This window comes from Poecilia mexicana, unplaced genomic scaffold (genome assembly GCF_051168715.1).
Source record: "Poecilia mexicana isolate PSO_F unplaced genomic scaffold, ASM5116871v1 scaffold_1, whole genome shotgun sequence".
Classification (NCBI taxonomy): Eukaryota; Metazoa; Chordata; class Actinopteri; order Cyprinodontiformes; family Poeciliidae; genus Poecilia; species Poecilia mexicana.
In genome coordinates this window covers 18699815-18718627 of record NW_028263370.1, presented here as the reverse complement: position 1 = coordinate 18718627, position 18813 = coordinate 18699815, and the positions used below count along the sequence as shown (strand labels likewise).

The window sequence follows — 18813 nt, the reverse complement described above, 5'->3', positions numbered from 1 at the left end:
AAAAACAACACGAGACAATGAATTCAATACCCTTTGTCCCCTAACAGGAATGTATTTTATTGAATTTATTTCAGATGAAGAAGAAAAAAAGATTAAAAACGAATATTCGCCACTTGGTTCCTGTTTTTCAGAGTGAGCAATGTGAAAACATCGTGACGGATCACTCATGCGTCAGAGGTGAGTTTACATCCAGTAAAGAAAGTGCAGGTTCAATAACGTCACCGGCGTCGATCGCTCGTCTATTTATTACCTGATGGATCTTTAGGAATCATACAAAAACTAAAAACAACCAGCTGGTGAAAAACTGACATGCATCAGAGCATCATTCACCCCAACGACCGAACACTCAGAGAGGCTCCAGGTAGTCAGACTGGAGCTCACTCACCGCTGGAGATCCTTTCCTATATCACAAAAACGTATTACGTCACAAAAATAGATCAGTAATTAGGATCATCATTCTTTAGTGTAAATATACAATATTTATTGCATTTTCAAATACACTCGTTTCCTATTTTGTTTCTGGCCGTCACCTGAAAAGACAAAATAAATTGTAAAAGCCATAAAGTACCAAAGAGAAGTGAAGTCAGCCTGGTGTAAGGCAAAGAGCAGCAAGAAACGCTGCTTCTGTGAGAAATCACCAACTAACCTCAACCTCCTCCTCCATTTCATCAATTAATCTGAGAGCGATTAGTGTTTTAAAGTGAAGTTTAGCAGATCGTAAAAAAGTAAAATATAGCACTGATTTAAACAGTTTTCTGGCACTTAGTGTTCAACGTTTTATTAGCTGCTACCATTTACAACTACAAACTGTCCCTTGCATAGAAAATAAAATCATAATGTCTCTGTGGAAAAAGAAAAGAATGAATAGCTTTTAGGTTTACCTCCTAAAAGATTTCTGATATATATATATATGACTATTTCCTGTAAACTCCACCAACAAACTAGGAAAATCTGCAGCTAAGGGGATTTTTCACCAAACCGGTTTCAGTTCTGATTCTAGCTCTAAAAGCACATCTTTTAAAACTGTAACTTAATAAAAAGCAATGCTTTATTGCCCATAAGGAGGTAAATTAGCACTGGAGATACATCTGATGCCTCAGGTTCGTCAGATTTACTGTCGCCAGACAGTGAACTTATAACTGCACTGCAAAAAAGGAAAATTTTACCAAGTATTTCTGGTCTAGTTTCTAGTGCAAATATCTTAGCACACTTGAAATAAGACAAAACTGAACTTACAAGTGACTTTTCAGCAAGAAAAGTTTTGTCTTATTTCAAGTATACCAAGATATTTCCACTAGAAATAAGAAAAATACTTGGTAAGATTTAGTTTTGTTGCAGTGCTGTTGGGCCTGGTGTTTATAAATCTATTTAATCAGGATGGAAGGCAGGATGTTGGCAGCTCAGACAAAAAAAAAAGAAAATCTCTGGGATTGGTGTCAATAAAGTGCCTCAGATATTGTACAGTTGGAGCCGGTTCTCTGTGGAAAAACAAACTGGATTGTAATAGAACCAGTAAAGAACTGGAACTGCTTTGGTGGAAAACCCCAATAAATCCTCTAACCTGGTTCGGGTTCTTGCTCGACTAAACAGTGACGATCCGGTCACTGTAACGTCACTGAACAAGCTTATAATGTTACACAAACGCTACTGAATAAGAAATATTTTATCTCTAAAGTGCATAAATCAGCATCATGCACAGTGTTGGTTTTAGCGGTTAAGGTGAAGTGCAAAAATCGCCTTAAGACGGGAAAAAAAAACATTCAGAAAGAAGGAAAAGTGGAAAAAAAGAATGCATTCCCTCTCCAAATGTAAAAAGTTGACAGCATCAAGATGTAAAACTCTATTCTACATACGGAGCAAAAATAACGTGACTCAAAGAGCTTTTGGCACGCAGAAAAAAATAAAATAAAATAAAAAAAATTGGCTGCAAAGGAACACCGTTACCTGGCAACGGGAACGGCGATTAACCAAAAACCTAAACAACAACCCCACATCTGTGGGCAAAGAGCTTCTCAGAAACATTTAACAACATAGCTTCCGTTTATAAAGTTGATTTTTTTCCCCCCAAAAAAACATAATAATGACACCCAAAAAAAAAAAAAAAGCCAAGATAAGAATTGAGAAAAATCATAATAGTTGTCATATTAAAAGAATAATTCAGAGTTTTGGTCCTGATATGTCGTGTCGCGTCCCATCGTTGGAGGAGGTGGAGCTGAGCAGCGTCGGCGGTTTTGTTCTCTCATGCGGTGTCAAAACTTTTCGTCGTTTGTGCCGCGGTGCGTCCGGCTGGCTTAGCGTCGTTTCGTGTGTAGTGTGTCTAAGATTCGCGTGTCTCTCCACCGCACCCTGCTGGCTCATTATGTCCTCTGACACAGTTCAAGTCCTGAGTGGAAACTGGTTCACCTCCCCACAGGCGGCGCTGGAGGAGCTCCTCTCATCACTCCTGGGCACAGAGAAGCAGAAACGACCATTACCATCCATCCACCCACCCACTTCCCTGTTGATAGGCTAGTTACCTTAGCAACACAGATGACACACAGCTCTATAATACAACAGCTGCGTTTTCATTGCAAATGTGAGAAAATTTGTTTATATTCTCATAATGTAGAAAACAAATTCTGCAATTGCAGTGTTTTTATTGAATAAAAATTTTTATCAAAATGACGTGTGGATAAGCTTGTTCACTCTATAAGTCGTTAAAAGCCCAATTTTATGGCCAATGCAAATGCAGCTAACGTCACTCTGAACCCAAGCAATGAACAAACGCTTGAAACAAATCGATGTGTAGGGGTGCTTAAGCTTTCGCCAGTTGAACAGAAACAAAACTGAAGTTATTATCTTTGGACCACAAGAGGAACGTACCCCTGTCAGATTTGCTGGGGTAAGTCCTGTTGGAGGGCCTGAACTCCTCAGGAGGTGGAAGATCTTCAATGGGGTGGAAGTTGAACTTTGACTCAAAATCATCTGAGGGAAGAAAAAAAATATGATAAAGGAGAATTAGATCGTCAGCCTGATGATTAGATCGTCAGCCTGATGATTAGATCGTCAGCCTGATGATTAGATCGTCAGCCTGATGATTAGATCGTCAGCCTGATGATTAGATCGTCAGCCTGATGATTAGATCGTCAGCCTGATGATTAGATCGTCAGCCTGATGATTAGATCGTCAGCCTGATGATTAGATCGTCAGCCTGATGATTAGATCGTCAGCCTGATGATTAGATCGTCAGCCTGATGAGGATGATGATTAGAATGTTGCAACGGATTCCTCCGTTGTTGCAAACAACAAAGGAGGAAAACAAATGACTGACTGTTCACTTCGCTTTACAGGAACTCTACTGTGTTTACTTAAAAAGTCCAGTTCGGGGGTGCTGTGGTGGCGCAGGGGGAAACCACAACCCACGTATTGAGGCCTTAGTCCTCATGCCGGTGGTCGCAGGTTCGATTCCCGACCTGGCAACATTTGCTGCATGTCTTCCCCCTCTCTCATGACCCTCTTTCCTTTCAAACTACTTTCTAATAAAAAAAAAGTCTGGTTCGTTTGAAGAGGTGTGAACGCATCAAACTCTGGTCCGCCTAAAAACCAAGGTCTGGGTTCAGTTGAAGTGAACTCTGGTGTGGTTTGAATGCATGTATGAACGGCAAGCAAACTGGAGATCACTTAAAAACCAGGAAGTGGACGACAGAGCAGGGTACTGTGGGTAAATACAACCAAAATAAATGCGAGTTTAACGTTAAGGGGAGAAATGGCTCTTTGTCTTTTACCAAAGATCCTACAACCGTTAAAATCTGACGCTGCTCCATTTTGTTTATATCCTGTATAGAAGAAAGTTGTGCTCAGCGTCTTCTTCAGAGGTTTTTGTGTTGTTTCCTTCAGCAATTCTTGGTGCTGCGCCCCCACATGAGAGGAGGGGTAAAGAGGTTTTTCAAAGGGTCTGCATTCTTTGACACAGTGCAGTGTGAATGTGAACCACAGCAGCTGAGAATGTAACAAATGTTGCAACTTTAGTGCCAAATTGAGTTTACCAGACTATCAGGTGTGAAAACAACAGAAGTTCAGTAAGTATTTAGCGTTTTTTTGTCCTGTAAGTGAGCTGGTCTCTGCTGCATGCTGCTCTTAAAGGGAAGTGTTTAATTCAGATTAACTCCTTATAAGCGTGTGAACACATGCTAGTACTCTAAGAACTGTCGCTGTACTCCTGATTTGTGCGAACAGCAGGAAACAAAAGCCTTGTTTGCATAGCTGAAGGAGGGCATTTGACTATCCACGACTGTTCACCGCTGACAGCTTCAACACATCAAGATCACAAACAAAACAGTTCACCAGCAGAATAACTGGTTCCATTTAGAAGACTCACATGGACCAGTAACAGCGAGTAATGAGATGATAATAAATCAAGCTCTGAATCTGGAACAAGAACCAACTGTTTTCTGATTCAGAGCTTTTTTTTTTAAGGTTTTGTTGGCTCCAGTGGCCTTTATTTGAAAGTAGTTTGACAGGAAAGAGGGTAATGAGAGAGGGGGAAGACATGCAGCAAATGTCGCCAGGCTGTGAATTGAACCTGCCACCACCACACACCCTAAGGCCTCAATATGTGGGTCATGCTTTGCCCCTGCGCCACCACAGCACCCTGATTCAGAGCTTTAAAACTGATCTCAAAGATATTACAGCAAGCTACAGAGAATAAAAGTCTGCATGCTACCGTCTTATAGTGAGTTTATAAAAACTTTACCAGGAAAAACAATGTTCAACACTAATGTGAAGTTTAGTTCAATTCAAAAAGGGAAATTAAATGCTGTTGTAACTCAAACTATCAAAGTTTATTGAAAGAGTTGCTGCAGATTTTGATAGATCTCCTGTAGCAGTTGGTATCCACCAGTACAGTCCTACTTGCAGCTAGGACACATGATCTATCATTGTCTATCATGTGATAGACACACTATAGATCATGATTATCTATCATCATGTATTTATCATGTGATAGACACATGATCAAACTGATAGATCTATCAAACTGATAGATAAAAAAAATAATCAAAAAATGAGATTTGTTGGAATCTGATCTTCCATCAGATTTTCCAACATCTGATGGAAAATTTAATATTCCAATATTAAGTGTTTATCGCTCAAACTCTCAAGGCCAGCAGGAAAAGTTGGTGGAATCAAGTAACTAACCGACTCTTTGGTTACCTAGCAACTCAGTCATTCTTTGGTTGCCTGGCAACAACTTGCTGAGTAACTAGCACAGAAGGAGTTTCATGTTTCTTCACTTTGCCTCATAACTGGTTAAAAATAAACAACGGCATGAAGTGAAAACTGTGGATAAAACAGGAACCAGTTTGGTAATTTTTCACATATTTAAAAAGAATTAATAAAAATTATCAATAATTATCAATAGACTGATATCAATCAGGGTTTCCACCAGTGTATGAGCCTGGTGGCCACCAGGCTTAATTTCTGCCCCCAGCAGACTAAGCTTTCTTTGTTTATTTGTTATAGTTTTCTTTATACAGCAGTAACAGTCGTAGCAAAGACGGGTCAGAGGGTGCGTTCACACTGCAGCCTGAAGTGACTCAATTCCGATTTTTTTGACGTAATGCGACCTGTATCCAATCTTTTCATGGCAGTGTGAACAGCACAGGTCGGATTCTTTTTCGAATGTGACCCAAATCCGATACGTATCCAATTCAAATGCGACCTAACGTCCAGGTCGCATTCATCCGAACTGAACGTCACTGATTCTCAACAAATCTCACTATTCTGCGTCCTGATAAGCGCAAATGGGAAGAAAAACAACAACCATGACGAACTATATGAGGATTAAGTTGTTAATATGTTGCTCCGGCCGGACAACAACTTCAAATATGTAAGCTAAGCTCCACCGTTAGCCTCCATGTTTGCTTCCGCAAACACTGAGCACTTCTTCTTTTTATGGCGGTTGGCAGAACACTGAGAACGCTGACGCTATTGCGCCCTCTACTGCACATGCGGGACACTTTCAGGTCGTTTGCCCGTTTACACTGCAGAACACATACAGGTCGCATTTACTGGCAGTGTGAACGGCCCGGCAAAAAAATCGGAATTGAGTCACTTCAGGCTGCAGTGTGAACACACCCAGAGTCTGTTTGGTGAAACACTTGGAAGCACAGCTGGTCAGTATGTGAATAAAAACAAATAAATTAAAAGACACCAACAGGTCCAGTGTCTATTTTTATTCAGTGCAAACAACTTAATTAGGACAAAATAACCAAAGTGCAAAAACTTGATATTTATTTTAATTGTATCGTTTATGTTTTTTTTAAATGATTTTTTAAGACTAACATTGGTGGTTAGGTATTGTTAAAAACCTCTTACAATAACACATCATTACTGAATCATATTTTCAACTTTCTGTCAACTTTAAACATTCTTTAAATTCAAAAACACAATGGGCCGTTGGAAGACTGTCCTAGCGACTCTTAGCTAGTTTTCTGGGTGAAACCCTGGTTATGAAATACTTAAATGTTTTGTTTCTACATGTCATTTTATAAAGGACATAACATGCTTATGTTACTTTTACATTAACATTTATCATTATATACTGTAATACTAAATGGACAGTCAAAGTAGATTAAATTAAGGTAATAATTTGTGCTACTAGGTGGTGTTTGTACTCACCCATGATGGATTTGGAGGAGGGGCCCGTGGAGTGGCCGTTCCTGAAAGGTGGAGGAGGAGGAGGAGGACCAGCCGGGGTCCGGGAGGATGAGGAAGACAAGATGGGTGATGGCGAGGGGGGCGGCGGGGGTTTCACCCGGCCGTGTTGTTCTGAAACTCCAGTACTATGGCCGCGGTACGGGGGCGGCGGAGGAGCGTCTCTTCCACCATTACGAGAACTGGAAGGAGGCAACTGAGGGGCTGAGGTGAAAACACAAATTTAACTTTTAGGAAGGAGCTGATGAAACTCCAATAAGTTCATAGTTTAGCTTAAAAACATGTTACTATATAATAAAATGCAATAATCCAGAAACATTTCGGAAAAGACAAAAAACAAATCGGAAGATTGGTTGCTTAGCAACATGCGTAGCCTAGCAACATGTGAGGTTTAGATAATAGTTGAGAGACCACGCATGTTTTACTTTAAAAATCAAAGACGTTGTAAGTAATTTTCAGGTAGTTTTCCTTTTCAAAGCATTCTGAACGCCCCAATTCAGATCTTTTCACCCACTTCCAGAGACATTAGAAAAAGTACATCCAATCTTATCTACCTCAACAAAAGTTAAAAAAATAAAAAGTCACTCTCTGTCCTCTTCTGCTCTCCTGTCAAAGAGATTTGACCAATTAACTTAAATGGTTGACTTAACTGCACATTTGCATGTTTAAGCTTCTTTTAACAGTGACGGCGAAGAAGGGTTAAAGAGACGATTTGGTAAAACGGATGGAAGCGCAGTTGGTCAGTATGTGGAAAAATAAACGGACACCAGGCTTATTCACTGTAACAACTGCCTGTTTTTCATGCCAACAAGAGACAGGTCACAGATTTAGGATTGAAAAAATTTGAACACTTAAATTAGGATGAAACAACTAAAGTGCAAAAACTTTATAATAATTTTAATTGCTTTGTTTCTTAATGTTGACCTTTTTTTAAGACTGTATCGTTGTTGTTCAGGTATCATTAATCTGTTCTAACAACACATAACTACAGAGTCGTAGTCAACCTTCCTGTCAACTTTAAACATTTCCTTAAGGTTTTGTTGGCTCTAGAGGCCTTTACTTCAGTTGCCAGACAGGAAGACGGGTTATGAGAGAGAGGGAAGACGTACGGCAAAGGTCATCAGGTCGGGACTTGACCCTGTGACAGGAACGTCGAGGACTAAGGCCTCCACACATCGGTCGCGCTTTTCCCCTGCGCCGCCGCGCCTCAACTTTAAACACTTTGTAACTAAAAACACGACGGGCCGGTGGATGACTGCACTAGCGCACCTTAGCCAGTTTTCTGGGAACCTCTGTGCACCCGTAGTAAATATATTTGACTTGCTGAGAAGTTGGTACCTGTTTTGCGTCCAGGTGGCTCTCTGGCCGGCGGTGGCGGTCTGCTGACCTGCTGGGAGGAAGAAGGTGGCACCATCGGCGGTGGCGGGGCGTGGTTACGACCTTGGCCGCCGCCTCCTGACGTCTGTTTTTTGCGTAGCGAGTTTTTTCTCTGAGGAAGCTCCGGAGCCCCGCCGCTGTCTACCTGCGACGGCCCGTTGGCGGTGCCGCTCGGCCTGTAGGGCGGAGGAGGCGGTGGCATCGACGAGCCGCCGCTTGGCGGTTTGCTGGAGGAATAATTCGACCTGACGTTGCTGCTTGAGGAAGAGGAGGAGGAGGAGGAAGAGCCTCTGCTGGGTGTTGGAGGAAGAACTTTGTCTCTATTGTAGGACGGACCTTTCTGGTTCGGGGTGGGAGGAGCGTTGCCACGGCCACCTTTGTTGAAGGGGGGAGGAGGAGGAGGAGCAGAGGTGCTGTGCTTCATCCCGCCGCTGGAAGAACTGTTGCCGGCGGCGGGGCGGCTGATGTCCGGCAGCGAGGGGCGGTGGGACCGCTGGTGGTCCGATGAAGACGGCTTGTTGGCCAAGCTGGGTGAGGTGGAGCCACCGCTGGGGGGGCGAGGAGCTGCGGGTCGTGACCCTGGAGGTCGAAGGGCAGATCTGCCGACTGAACCAAAAGCTGAACCATCTGGATGAGCGAGAGGAGAGGTCGACTTCATGAAATGGAGATTTACACGAGGGACGCACTTTTTCACTTCTGATACCGATACAGAGGTTTGATACGGCACAGAAAAAACACCAAATCTTACCAAGTGTTCAGGTCAGTTTCACTTTATTTTGGCAAATGATCACCGAGTGTCTTTAGTCCAGTTTATACTGTTAATATTTCAGTGCCCTTGAAATAAGACAAAACTAACTTAAAGGTGCTTTTCAGTAAAACATAGGAGCTTTTTTAACTCTGTGATGAAGCTACTAATTCTATTGGGATTATTATTTTACTTCTTGTTATAAGTTAAATAATCTGCCAGTGGAACCATTTTGCTGAAAAGTTACTAGTCATTTTGTCCAGAGATGCATCAAACTCTATAATCCATCAGATTATTAGTAAATTACATATTCTCATACATAAATCAGCTCTGAAAGTGTTAATTAAAAACAGGTTTTTTAGTTTAAAGTTGTAACAGAGCCTGAAGACATTCAATGTGATCTTCAGCTTTAATTTACACAGATTATCTGGGAAAACCCTGCAGCCTGCATAGAAAACATCAGAAATGGCTTTTACCTCCAACTGGACGTAATTTTGGAACGCCTCCTTGGAAAAGCGCTCCCATTCCAACCGGGCCTCCACCTCCAAAACCGCCTCCGCCTCCGCCTCCTCCTCCTCCTCCTCCTCCTCCTCCTCCTCCTCCACCTGCACCTCCACCTCCACCTCCACCTCCTCCAGGTTCTGGTAAAAAGATGCAGTAAAACGCATTAAAGCTATTATTAAAGTATTACTACTAATATCAAACTCTATGATGAATATTTACAGGTGAACGAAAACATTCGCAGACAGTGTTTCCATGCAGTTTGGGTGATGAGAAAATGAGTGGACGGCGTCAGATCAGGAATGTAAGGATGCATTCAGATCAGAATTAGCCAGCCACATTTGTTTATTAGTATTCTGTTTGCATATCCAGGAAGCTTTATTGCCGGGAAGACTGTGCAGTGGAGTGCTTGTTTGGCCAAATGTGGAGCAAAGGGACCTTTAAAATGCAAGTTTCTCCTCATGTATCGAACATAAAGTGCTCCACTCTTAAGCTGCTTTGGTTCTGGACTGATTGTGGAAACGTCACATGGGTTTGTTGTTTCAGGAATCTCTGCAGGTTTATGACAGAACCGTTTTGTGAAAGAGACGTTTGACACCTTCCACCCTAATCAGATAATTATCTTTAAATCCTGTGAGATCAATTTTTATTTGATTCATGTATGCAGGATCAGGAATCCATTTTAGGCTACATTCACATACAAATGAAAACCCAAATCCGGATTTTTCAAAGCAGTCTGAACGACCCAGTTCAGATCCATTTTCAACAGAGAATGTAGCTGAACAGAAAGAAAAACAAGTGCACTTGGCTACATTTACTATTTCAGGGTTGACATCTTATTTAATAGAGATTATTAAAGTAGTCCAGGCAGCTAAATTACTCTTTTTTTAAAGGGTAAAAAATAACAGAATGGCATAAGCTAAATGCTAATTTCCACACAGAACAGATTACAACTGATCAGTCAACAAGCATCCAGAAACATTTTAACATCTTTGGTAAATAGGTAAATGGAGTCTAAAGGGGTCAGAGAAAAGGATGCAGTCTCAGTGCTACTCACTGTCCAGTACTGGAGCGCTGCGGTCATTGACTTCAGTGACCTTCTTCAGCTTGGCTCCTTTGCAGATGTCTGACAGCAGGGCTCCACGGCCTTTCGCCTCAGACGAATTCAGCTTCGGAGGCGTGGTGTTGGCCTGGGGAAAATGTTAAAGGGGGATTTATTATGCAAAATTCACATTTTACATGATTTTAAACTTTCATGTGGGTCTCCACTGCTTCTAAAAACAACCCAGCTGATCTCTAGCAATAAGTTCACATCTTTTGGTGTCTGGAAAACCCGTCAAAAACCTCCTGACTGTTCAGTCACATTTGACGAGAGCGGCGCTGTTACCTAGCAACACAAGCTGAGCTCCAGCACGTTTGGTCAGCTGGTTTTACTGTGCAGCACTGTACAATGGCTGCTGGAAAAGACGACTGTTTTGTTGTAGACTTGCCATCCAGAAACTGCTTGCTGCATTCTTGTTGGTTGTGCAGGAGGGTCTACTTTTCAAAGATGCATTGTTGAATAATTTAGCATTTGTTTGCAGCCATTTTCCCAAGCGAGTGTAAACATTAAGTTAGGGGGCGTGGCCAGAAGTAGTACATTGGATTTAATGTGACACGACACCCTAACATATCTGAAAATAGGCAGAACTGACCAGACTGCAAGCTCATTATCTGAGAATGACTTTGTGCAAAAAAGCAATAAACGTGTTCAAGGAAGCATGATAGGCCAGCCTTAACAGTCACAATATCATATTTCTGTTTCCTTCATTGTTTCCTTGAGCAGAAAGTCTGTCGACAAGACCTGAATGGGTACAAATGGGCAACTTAATCTTGTTTTTGCTTTTTTAGACTCCAAAACATATCATATTTCCTTTTTCTCTGCCTGTTAAGAAACTAAACCAAGCACATTTCTGAAAAACATTCTTTTAATGATTGACTGTAAGTGTGTTGTCGTAGCAGAACCAGCCATAAATTCACTTTGATTGCAAGCTAGCAGTAAAAAAGAAAAATTATATGTGTTAGCTCCAGTCACTCACCTGACTAAAGGTTGGGGGAGGTGGAGGACCAGGTGGAGGGGGAGGAGGAATCGGCATCCTGTCCCTCTACTGGCAACTCTCTCTGGAGGTCAAAGGCCAATGGAGTTACTGACTTCTGAATGATGGCATACACCGACTCTCTAGAAAACAAAAAATACACGTTTAAACTTACAAAGTTAAAGTTTAGACAATTATTCAACCCTGAAGCTGCGTTCTCCATTTCAGCAAATGCAAAACGCAGGCATTTGGAAACCTTTTAAGCACAGGTTTTTAAATGCTTAACAGAATGTATAATCAGCCAATCACATCGCAGTAACTCAATGCGTTTAGCCGTCCAGGCGTGGTGAAGACACCATCTTGAAGTTTAAAGCGGGAAAAAACAGGGATTTAAACCTGCAGTATGTAACTTTTATAAATAATGGAGTTTTTTTTTTTTTTTTTTTACACATTTGTTAAAAATGTCACCATGTCATAACAGAATAACACAAGAGATAATCTGTCAAAAGATCAATTTCCTCCACCTCCTCCCTGAGCTACTATAGCCATCTGACGAAATGCATCACTCCCGACCAAAAACAGCCAATGAGAGCCAGGAGGAAGGTCTTAGTGCTGTCAATCACCCTCATGTACTGGTTGATAAATTTGCTAATGGTGGAGAAACAATGGACCCTTACAGGAAATCCGTTTATCTGTCATCATCAGTAGTCATGCTAACTAGCCTTAGCATTCATAACATGCTATGCTAGCAGCAGCGTAGCAGAGAGCAATGTGGAGGGAGGGAGGAGAGGGTGATTGACAGCACTGAGAACTGCCTCCTGGCTTTGATTGGTTGTTCCTAGATGCCACTGGGAGATGGCAAAGGAACTCAGTTTTCTCAGACTATCTGTTTCGTACCGTCATGACTTGGTGATAGTTTCAACAAATGTGTAAAGAAATGTTTATAAAAGTTACTTTACATAACTGAGCGTAGCATTTTAAAAGCCAATGATGTTCTGGGGTTTACATGCAATCATTTAAAGGTTACAACAAGTGGTCACAAAAATAAAATAAAACAGAGCATAAGTAGAAGGGGCTAAAAAGTCTTTCCGATGTCAAAAGTCAGACGTGAATGAACAGATACTCAAGAGCATCCTAAATAAGTTATGCTGTAAACAATTACAAAAGTCCAAACTAACAACCAGAATAGAGAAAAAATGGATTCAAAAGGGCGGCATCACATATTTTCCAGGCAAGCCGTCCTTGCAGTTGCATAAAACTGCATCCATTTGTTTACATTTGATTGTAAACAAATAGAGTGGATAACGCAGGAACAACTGCACCACTGTTTACTTTCCTGTTAATGTTACTCTGCACCCTGCATTCCCATATTTTATTCCATCCAATTCAAAGTTCATTCCAAGCAAAACAACATGATTTGTTTGCACCTGCAAGTTTGCTCGCAACATGGGTACCTGTGTGCAGGCATTGCAACACGTCACTGAACTAACACTGTAACCGGAGAGCAGCTTAGATGGCAGAAATGTGACAAATATATCAGTTCTCTAGAAGAAACGCACTCCCATTTTTCCTGAAGAAACAAGTTTAGACTCACATCAAATTTCAAGCAATCTACTCAAAACTATCAAAATAATGTTGAATCGTTAAAATAAAACAGAAAATGTTCTCTGCAAAACGTCATGTTTAGCATAAATATCAAGCTCAAAATACAATCAATAAAAATGCATATCTTAATCAAAATTTAACAATTTATTTGTTCCTGTTAGTTTATATTTGTGCTGCAGTGAAAAGATTATCTGTAGTCACATCATACATATTATTACAACAGTGAATAAGGGCCAGTGAAAATAGAAAACGAAGTTAAGTTCTGCCAGGCAAGCTGTCCTTCCCTGGCAGAACAATCTCAAAAAAAACAGACAAAAAATACTTGGAAATTTATGAGTTTCAAAAGTTTAATTTATTTTTTTAAAATAAAAAAATAAAGAAAAATGTGGAAATTTCTGATATTAATCTCAAAAAGTCTAAGTTCCAGAAAACGTTCGACTTTTCAAACTCAGGAGTGTTTCTTTTCCATCTCAAAATTTCTGAAATTCTTCCAGAAAATTTTTCACTTTTCAAGCTCATTAATTTCCACCATTTTCTAGAAAATGTCTATAATTTTTTGGCAGAAATGTCCTCCTTTTTTATTTCCTGTCTGCAGTGGCCCTCATCCACCATCGTACATTATACATAAACATTCCAAGTGGTACTAATGCTAAGCTAAGCCAGTTTTACTTGTACTCCTCCATTATCTTATGGAAAATGAATGTGTTTTGACGAGTTGAATCACTTCCTGCTCCTCTTCTTTCACATTTTCCAGTTTTGACCGACCGTCATTCCTACCACCAGGATAATAAAGCGTCTCTGTGATGGACTGCAAAGCATTTTCACTCCGGCTTTTCATACCACAAGCTTTTCCCACCATCTTTACTTTCCTTACAAAACACACGAGAGACAGACATGAACCAGAGTTTAGGTAACCGTGTTGCCATGGAGAAGGAAATTTATAAAAACCGCAAAATTAGATTGTGGGTCATGACATAAACAAAGATGAGTAAAAAATGTTGCATTCAAATTTCTCAATGATTACCAAACACTGGAAATGATCAGCCCTGTTGTATTATTTGGAAGATCAAGGCCAAACACATACATAATAATTATTATTATAAATCCATATTATTTGGACTGTTTTAGTCTCAGCCTTACGGAAGAAGATTAGGGCCACCGGGGGAAAAAAAAATCTGACTTTAATCTAGAAATTCTGATTTTAAAAAAGTCATAATTCAGACAGAGATTAACACCAGAGTTCATAGACTGAAGTCAGAATCTAGGAACTCTCAAGTCAAACGGTAAATATGAGGAAAAATATATATATAAATCTGATGAAAAGAGTCAGAACTGAGAGGTTAATTCAGGATTATTACTTTAATCTCAGAACTATTAGGGAAAATGTAATTCTGAGAAACAGAATTCAGAGATTAAAGTAAGAAAAACTAGCAAAAATTAATAAAAACTAACTAAATTAGTCAAAATAAAAATAAAAATCCCAAAACTATTCTAACCCTGTCATGGTGATTGAGATGCCACATGGTACTTTAAATATGAACATTCAGACTCGATGAAAGTATCTAACAGAGTGACGGTGCAACGTGTCTGAGGTCACTGGATCTCCCCAAACCAGTTTAGGCCTTAAGCTGGTTCATGCCTGCAGCGCTGGTCCCTCCCTCACCCTGACGGCGCGTGGCTGTGGGGTTTCTGCAAGAAACGCTGCAGGAATCTCACCAGTCAAGTCCAGTCGGTGAGGCGGTGTAAACGGAAAAGCACAGCAGCAGAAATGTCGGGGTCAGGGATGGGGGCATTTTACAAACCAACTCACTCAGAGCTGTGAAAGCACTGGATTAAGTGGATTAAGATTAATCCCTTTGATCATTTCACATGAAAAGTATCTGAGGTTTGAGTCGGGCTTCAGACTTTTGACGCACAGCATACGTTAAGTATGTTAAAGTTAATGTGCGGCATATCTTTCACACCTCAGTAAAGACCTGATTAGAGCTGAAAACAATCAGATTAATCGTGAACAACTGATTATTAAAATCATTGTAAACTAATTTAGTAATCAGTTAATTGTTAACTGGAGTGTACATACTTGGCCTTTGCTGGAAAAACAAAATATTCAGAGCAAAAATTAAGTCAAAACTGTACAAAGATATTTTTAAAAGTTCTCTTGTGGCATAAAATGTTCATTATTTAAAAAAGGAACCGAATGGTTTATTTTAATGATGCAGAATGTATCGCCATCGGTCAATATTAGTCATTTTTAACATATTGGTGTCGATCTGGTAAATAAAACCAGGCCGATATTAACAACAAATATTTGTTTTCATCTTGTTGCCATTTGTCTTTGGTCGTTTCCTTTCTCAATTTGTTCAAACGGCACAAAACTATAAATATAATATTGGATATCAATTTTCATATCGGTGAATCCCTAGTTGATTTGCATCTTTTTTAAACAATACTATAATCCTTTTATAATATTGGAGAAAGAAAAGGTAAAGTGAGTAAGTGAAAAATCTGTAGAATGTGCTTATTTCTTTCATTAAAATAATTGGTAATCGTCAGAAAAATAGATTGTTTATTGTCATAACAATAGCTATTCATCTTTTTTATGATGAGACCACATCATAAAAAAAGCATTTATTACAAAAACAGTTGCAAACACTTATCATAATATTAGAAAATAGCATATTACTAAAATAGTAGTTAGTTGCAGCCCTAGATTTGAATACATGTCGTTTCTGAAGATGTTTTTAATGCTGTACGAAAAATAAATCCTGGATTTAGTTTATTTTTGTCCAAATGTTTGAATTTTAAATAGTTCAGATGATGGCACTGAATGCAGCTCTATTACTACAGCTATATTATAACACCGCCGAGGTAAAATCATAGAGATATGGAGTGAAGTGGAGTCACCAACTAGGAAACAGATTATTCAAATATTCTTTGATAGGCACCTTGGTGTGGTACCCAGTCAGGACATCCCCAGTTCAGACCGCAACGTAGGTCAGGATTGTCTGCATTTATCTAGTTCAGGGGTCTCGTTCGAAATAAATCTGGACAAAAATGCTAAAGAATGGAGCAATGTTTTAAATTTAATGGTAACTTGTTGCAAATTATGTAAATGTCTCATCTCACTGAAGAAAATGCATAAAAACAAAAAACAAAAACATAATTGTTCTATAATAAGATGATCTAAACATATTTATTTAGTTTTGGTTCACATAGCTGTGTTGTTTTTGTGGCTCTAAAACTTTTTAGTTGGACCAAAGGCCAAAAAAAAAAAGAGAAAGAAAATCAAAAACTGTTGATTACAAAATGGCCGCCATTTTACATGTTGATGTCACATACATGGCAACATAATTTTATCTATTACATGCCAAACAACATAAGTAGAGGTTTTGCTCCTTCAGTGACTGTACAGAAAATTAATTGTATTATATTTATCTGTATTTAATGCTATTTGAGAGATAGCATCAATAATCTACATATTTGGATTGAAGCAAGTGTGTTGGATTCCTTAAGCGCCTAATGAATCTAATTAGCATCATACCTAAATTTACACTAATGGACTGTTTGAACTTATAATGTCCAAATTATTTAACATGTTTGACTGTAAAAACACCAGCAAAAATATTTTTTGTACAACTGGATATAAATTCAGGTTTTACGTGGTTGGAAAAAGGTGAGTATATATATTTTTTTACTTTAGAGCAGCACTACTCTAACATATTTTTACTCAGGTAAACATAAAAAGTAGTTGTCCACAAAATTACTCAAGAGTAAAAAAATTCTGTTGAAAGGATACTGAAGTACCAAGTAGCTGATCAAAACATCTAATTTAATATTCTAAATACCAGATGGACAAAAAAATGGCTATGTGCAAATAATTACAAAATAACCAATTTTAAGCAGAAGAAACACTTCTGCAGGTATTTTTTTTCCAAGATAAAGCTTATAAATTAACACTTATAGTAGGTACTCATATACAAATATGAACAGAGTAAAAGTACATTGAGTAATAAAGTGACTAACTTACATAATTTAGGCGTCATAAGAGAAAATAAAATTAGAACAATAAAGAGATCTCACTTTGTCATAAACTGGTCTGTGTCTGGTGAATTTTTAATTAAAAACAAGTTTGATCTTCATCTAGTGAAGTTAATAGCAGTGGATAGAGTATCCAGAAATTTCACTCAAACATGAGTGAAATTTCATCATACTTCATAAAAGTATGATCCACTACATTTACTCAACTAAATGTAACTGATTACATGCAACTAGTTACTACCAACCTCTGAAATCCAGCTTTAGAGGAGGAAGTATAATGCTTCTGTGGTCAAGGAAATAAACTGAGCTACAGTGTTAAATAACTGTTTATTTAGGCCAAAACTAGACTGATTCCCCATATTCAATATTGACATAATATAATAAAGGGCTCACATTAACCATTTCACTAATTTAAGGATTAACAATAACAGAGGTAAAAACTAAAAGTGACTAAAAGTAATTTGATGGCTTCTAAATAAACAATATGTCAGATAAACTGATTTAACATCAATCCACCATTTAACATTTATAATCAGCATAGGACATCATTTTAGAGAGCTGTTCTTACCGACAAGTCACCGGATACAAAAGTAAAACACATACATGACTGTGGGGCAGTTACGATTTCAACACCACAGGTAAGACCTTTCGAAGTAGTTGTTAATCACTTTATGAAAATTATTTTTCATTTTATTTATTGGGTTTTATTCATAAATGGCTCGACAAGAAAAATGGCAGTTAATTTTCCAGGACCAGGAATCGAACCAGGGACAGCTGCCTCGAGGACTGATCCACCTGATTCCAAACAATGACGTATTTTATATGTGAACCTTTTACGGTATGTAACCTGCTGACTATGTTTTCCAGAATTAAAAAACACCGAGTTCCGGACAAGCAGAAACGTGTAATCTGTGACAGAAACTTTAGTCAGGCCGAGACAGGTTGCATAGCCGCTCCCAGACATGGCAACAACATACCTGGCCGAAACTCAGGAGGACTGAAGCCAAACATTTACTCACCGGAGCTTCGGTACTCTCGTTTGCCCAAACAACATGAATGGAAAGTGCTGGCGTGGCAGTCTCTCGTTGAAGCAGTATGGTAAAAATAAACAAACAAACAAAAAAAGAAACGGCTCGAGGAAGGCTGCTGGCAGGTCGCAGTAGTGTGGCTTAACGCCGCCGAAGAAATTCACAGGTTAGCCGGGGCTAACGTTAGCGACTAGCTGTTAGCACAGAGCTGTTTACTTCAAAGCTGTCAGTGTCAACCCGGTTCGGCTACCTACAGTCACTGCCCGAGTAGGACACCTCTGCGTGTTGCCATATAAAACAAACTACTGGGCCTCTTTTCAACGTTTCTGGTTGTCACGGCAGACTTTACCCGCACTACTGACCTACAAGCAGAGCCATAGTGTCCGCTGCTGTCGGTCCCTTCCTTCCCAGAAACCAGGAAGTGGGATGAACTGCGCAAAATGGAGGCCTTTCCAGTGCCTTTAAAAAGAGAATTACGACACTCTTTGAACTGGCCTTCACAGGGTCACGTGGTTCATCTTTTCTACAACACTGAGCTAATTATTAAATTAAAAATTTTAATGTATTAGGTTTATTATTAAACATAACATTTAATTTCCCTTTGGGTTTAATAAGTTATTTCTGAATTGTTCCCCTTTCAATTGATTTTTTTATTATTTTAAAATCCCCCAAACTAATGCTAAGTGGTTTTATTTATAATAAATATGCTAACTCTTCTGGCTAACTGTTAGATTCATTCTTGTAAATTTTA

General features: G+C 39.3%; 1 protein-coding gene across 2 annotated transcripts; it reads right to left on the bottom strand.

Moving 5' to 3' along the window:
- Nucleotides 1–29: 29 nt before the first annotated feature.
- On the bottom strand, nt 30–18693 carry LOC106908640 (WAS/WASL-interacting protein family member 2). Of its 2 annotated transcripts, none has more exons than XM_088005968.1 (8): nt 18425–18693; nt 11395–11534; nt 10374–10506; nt 9292–9456; nt 8032–8697; nt 6658–6897; nt 2863–2964; nt 30–2443 (listed from the first exon to the last, which is right to left on the bottom strand). In XM_088005968.1, the coding sequence occupies exons 2-8, from the start codon at nt 11449–11451 to the stop codon at nt 2400–2402; spliced, it is 1407 nt and encodes a 468-aa protein (XP_087862094.1). In that variant the 5' UTR covers nt 11452–11534; nt 18425–18693; the 3' UTR covers nt 30–2399. The 2 variants fall into 2 exon arrangements, with proteins under 2 accessions (XP_087862094.1, XP_087862088.1); XM_088005962.1 differs by having other exon boundaries at nt 18054–18692.
- Between the last annotated feature and the right edge of the window lie 120 nt (nt 18694–18813).

What these genes read in the sequence shown, in the direction of transcription:
- LOC106908640 (XM_088005968.1), bottom strand. Translation starts at nt 11,451, where the DNA reads ATGCCGATTCCTCCTCCCCCTCCACCTGGTCCTCCACCTCCCCCAACC. An exon ending in CTCCCCCAACCTTTAGTCAG is followed by an intron (nt 10,507 to 11,394) that starts GTGAGTGACTGG and finishes CATTTTCCCCAG; the next exon opens with GCCAACACCACGCCTCCGAA. An exon ending in CTCCTCCAAATCCATCATGG is followed by an intron (nt 2,965 to 6,657) that starts GTGAGTACAAAC and finishes TTCTTCCCTCAG; the next exon opens with ATGATTTTGAGTCAAAGTTC.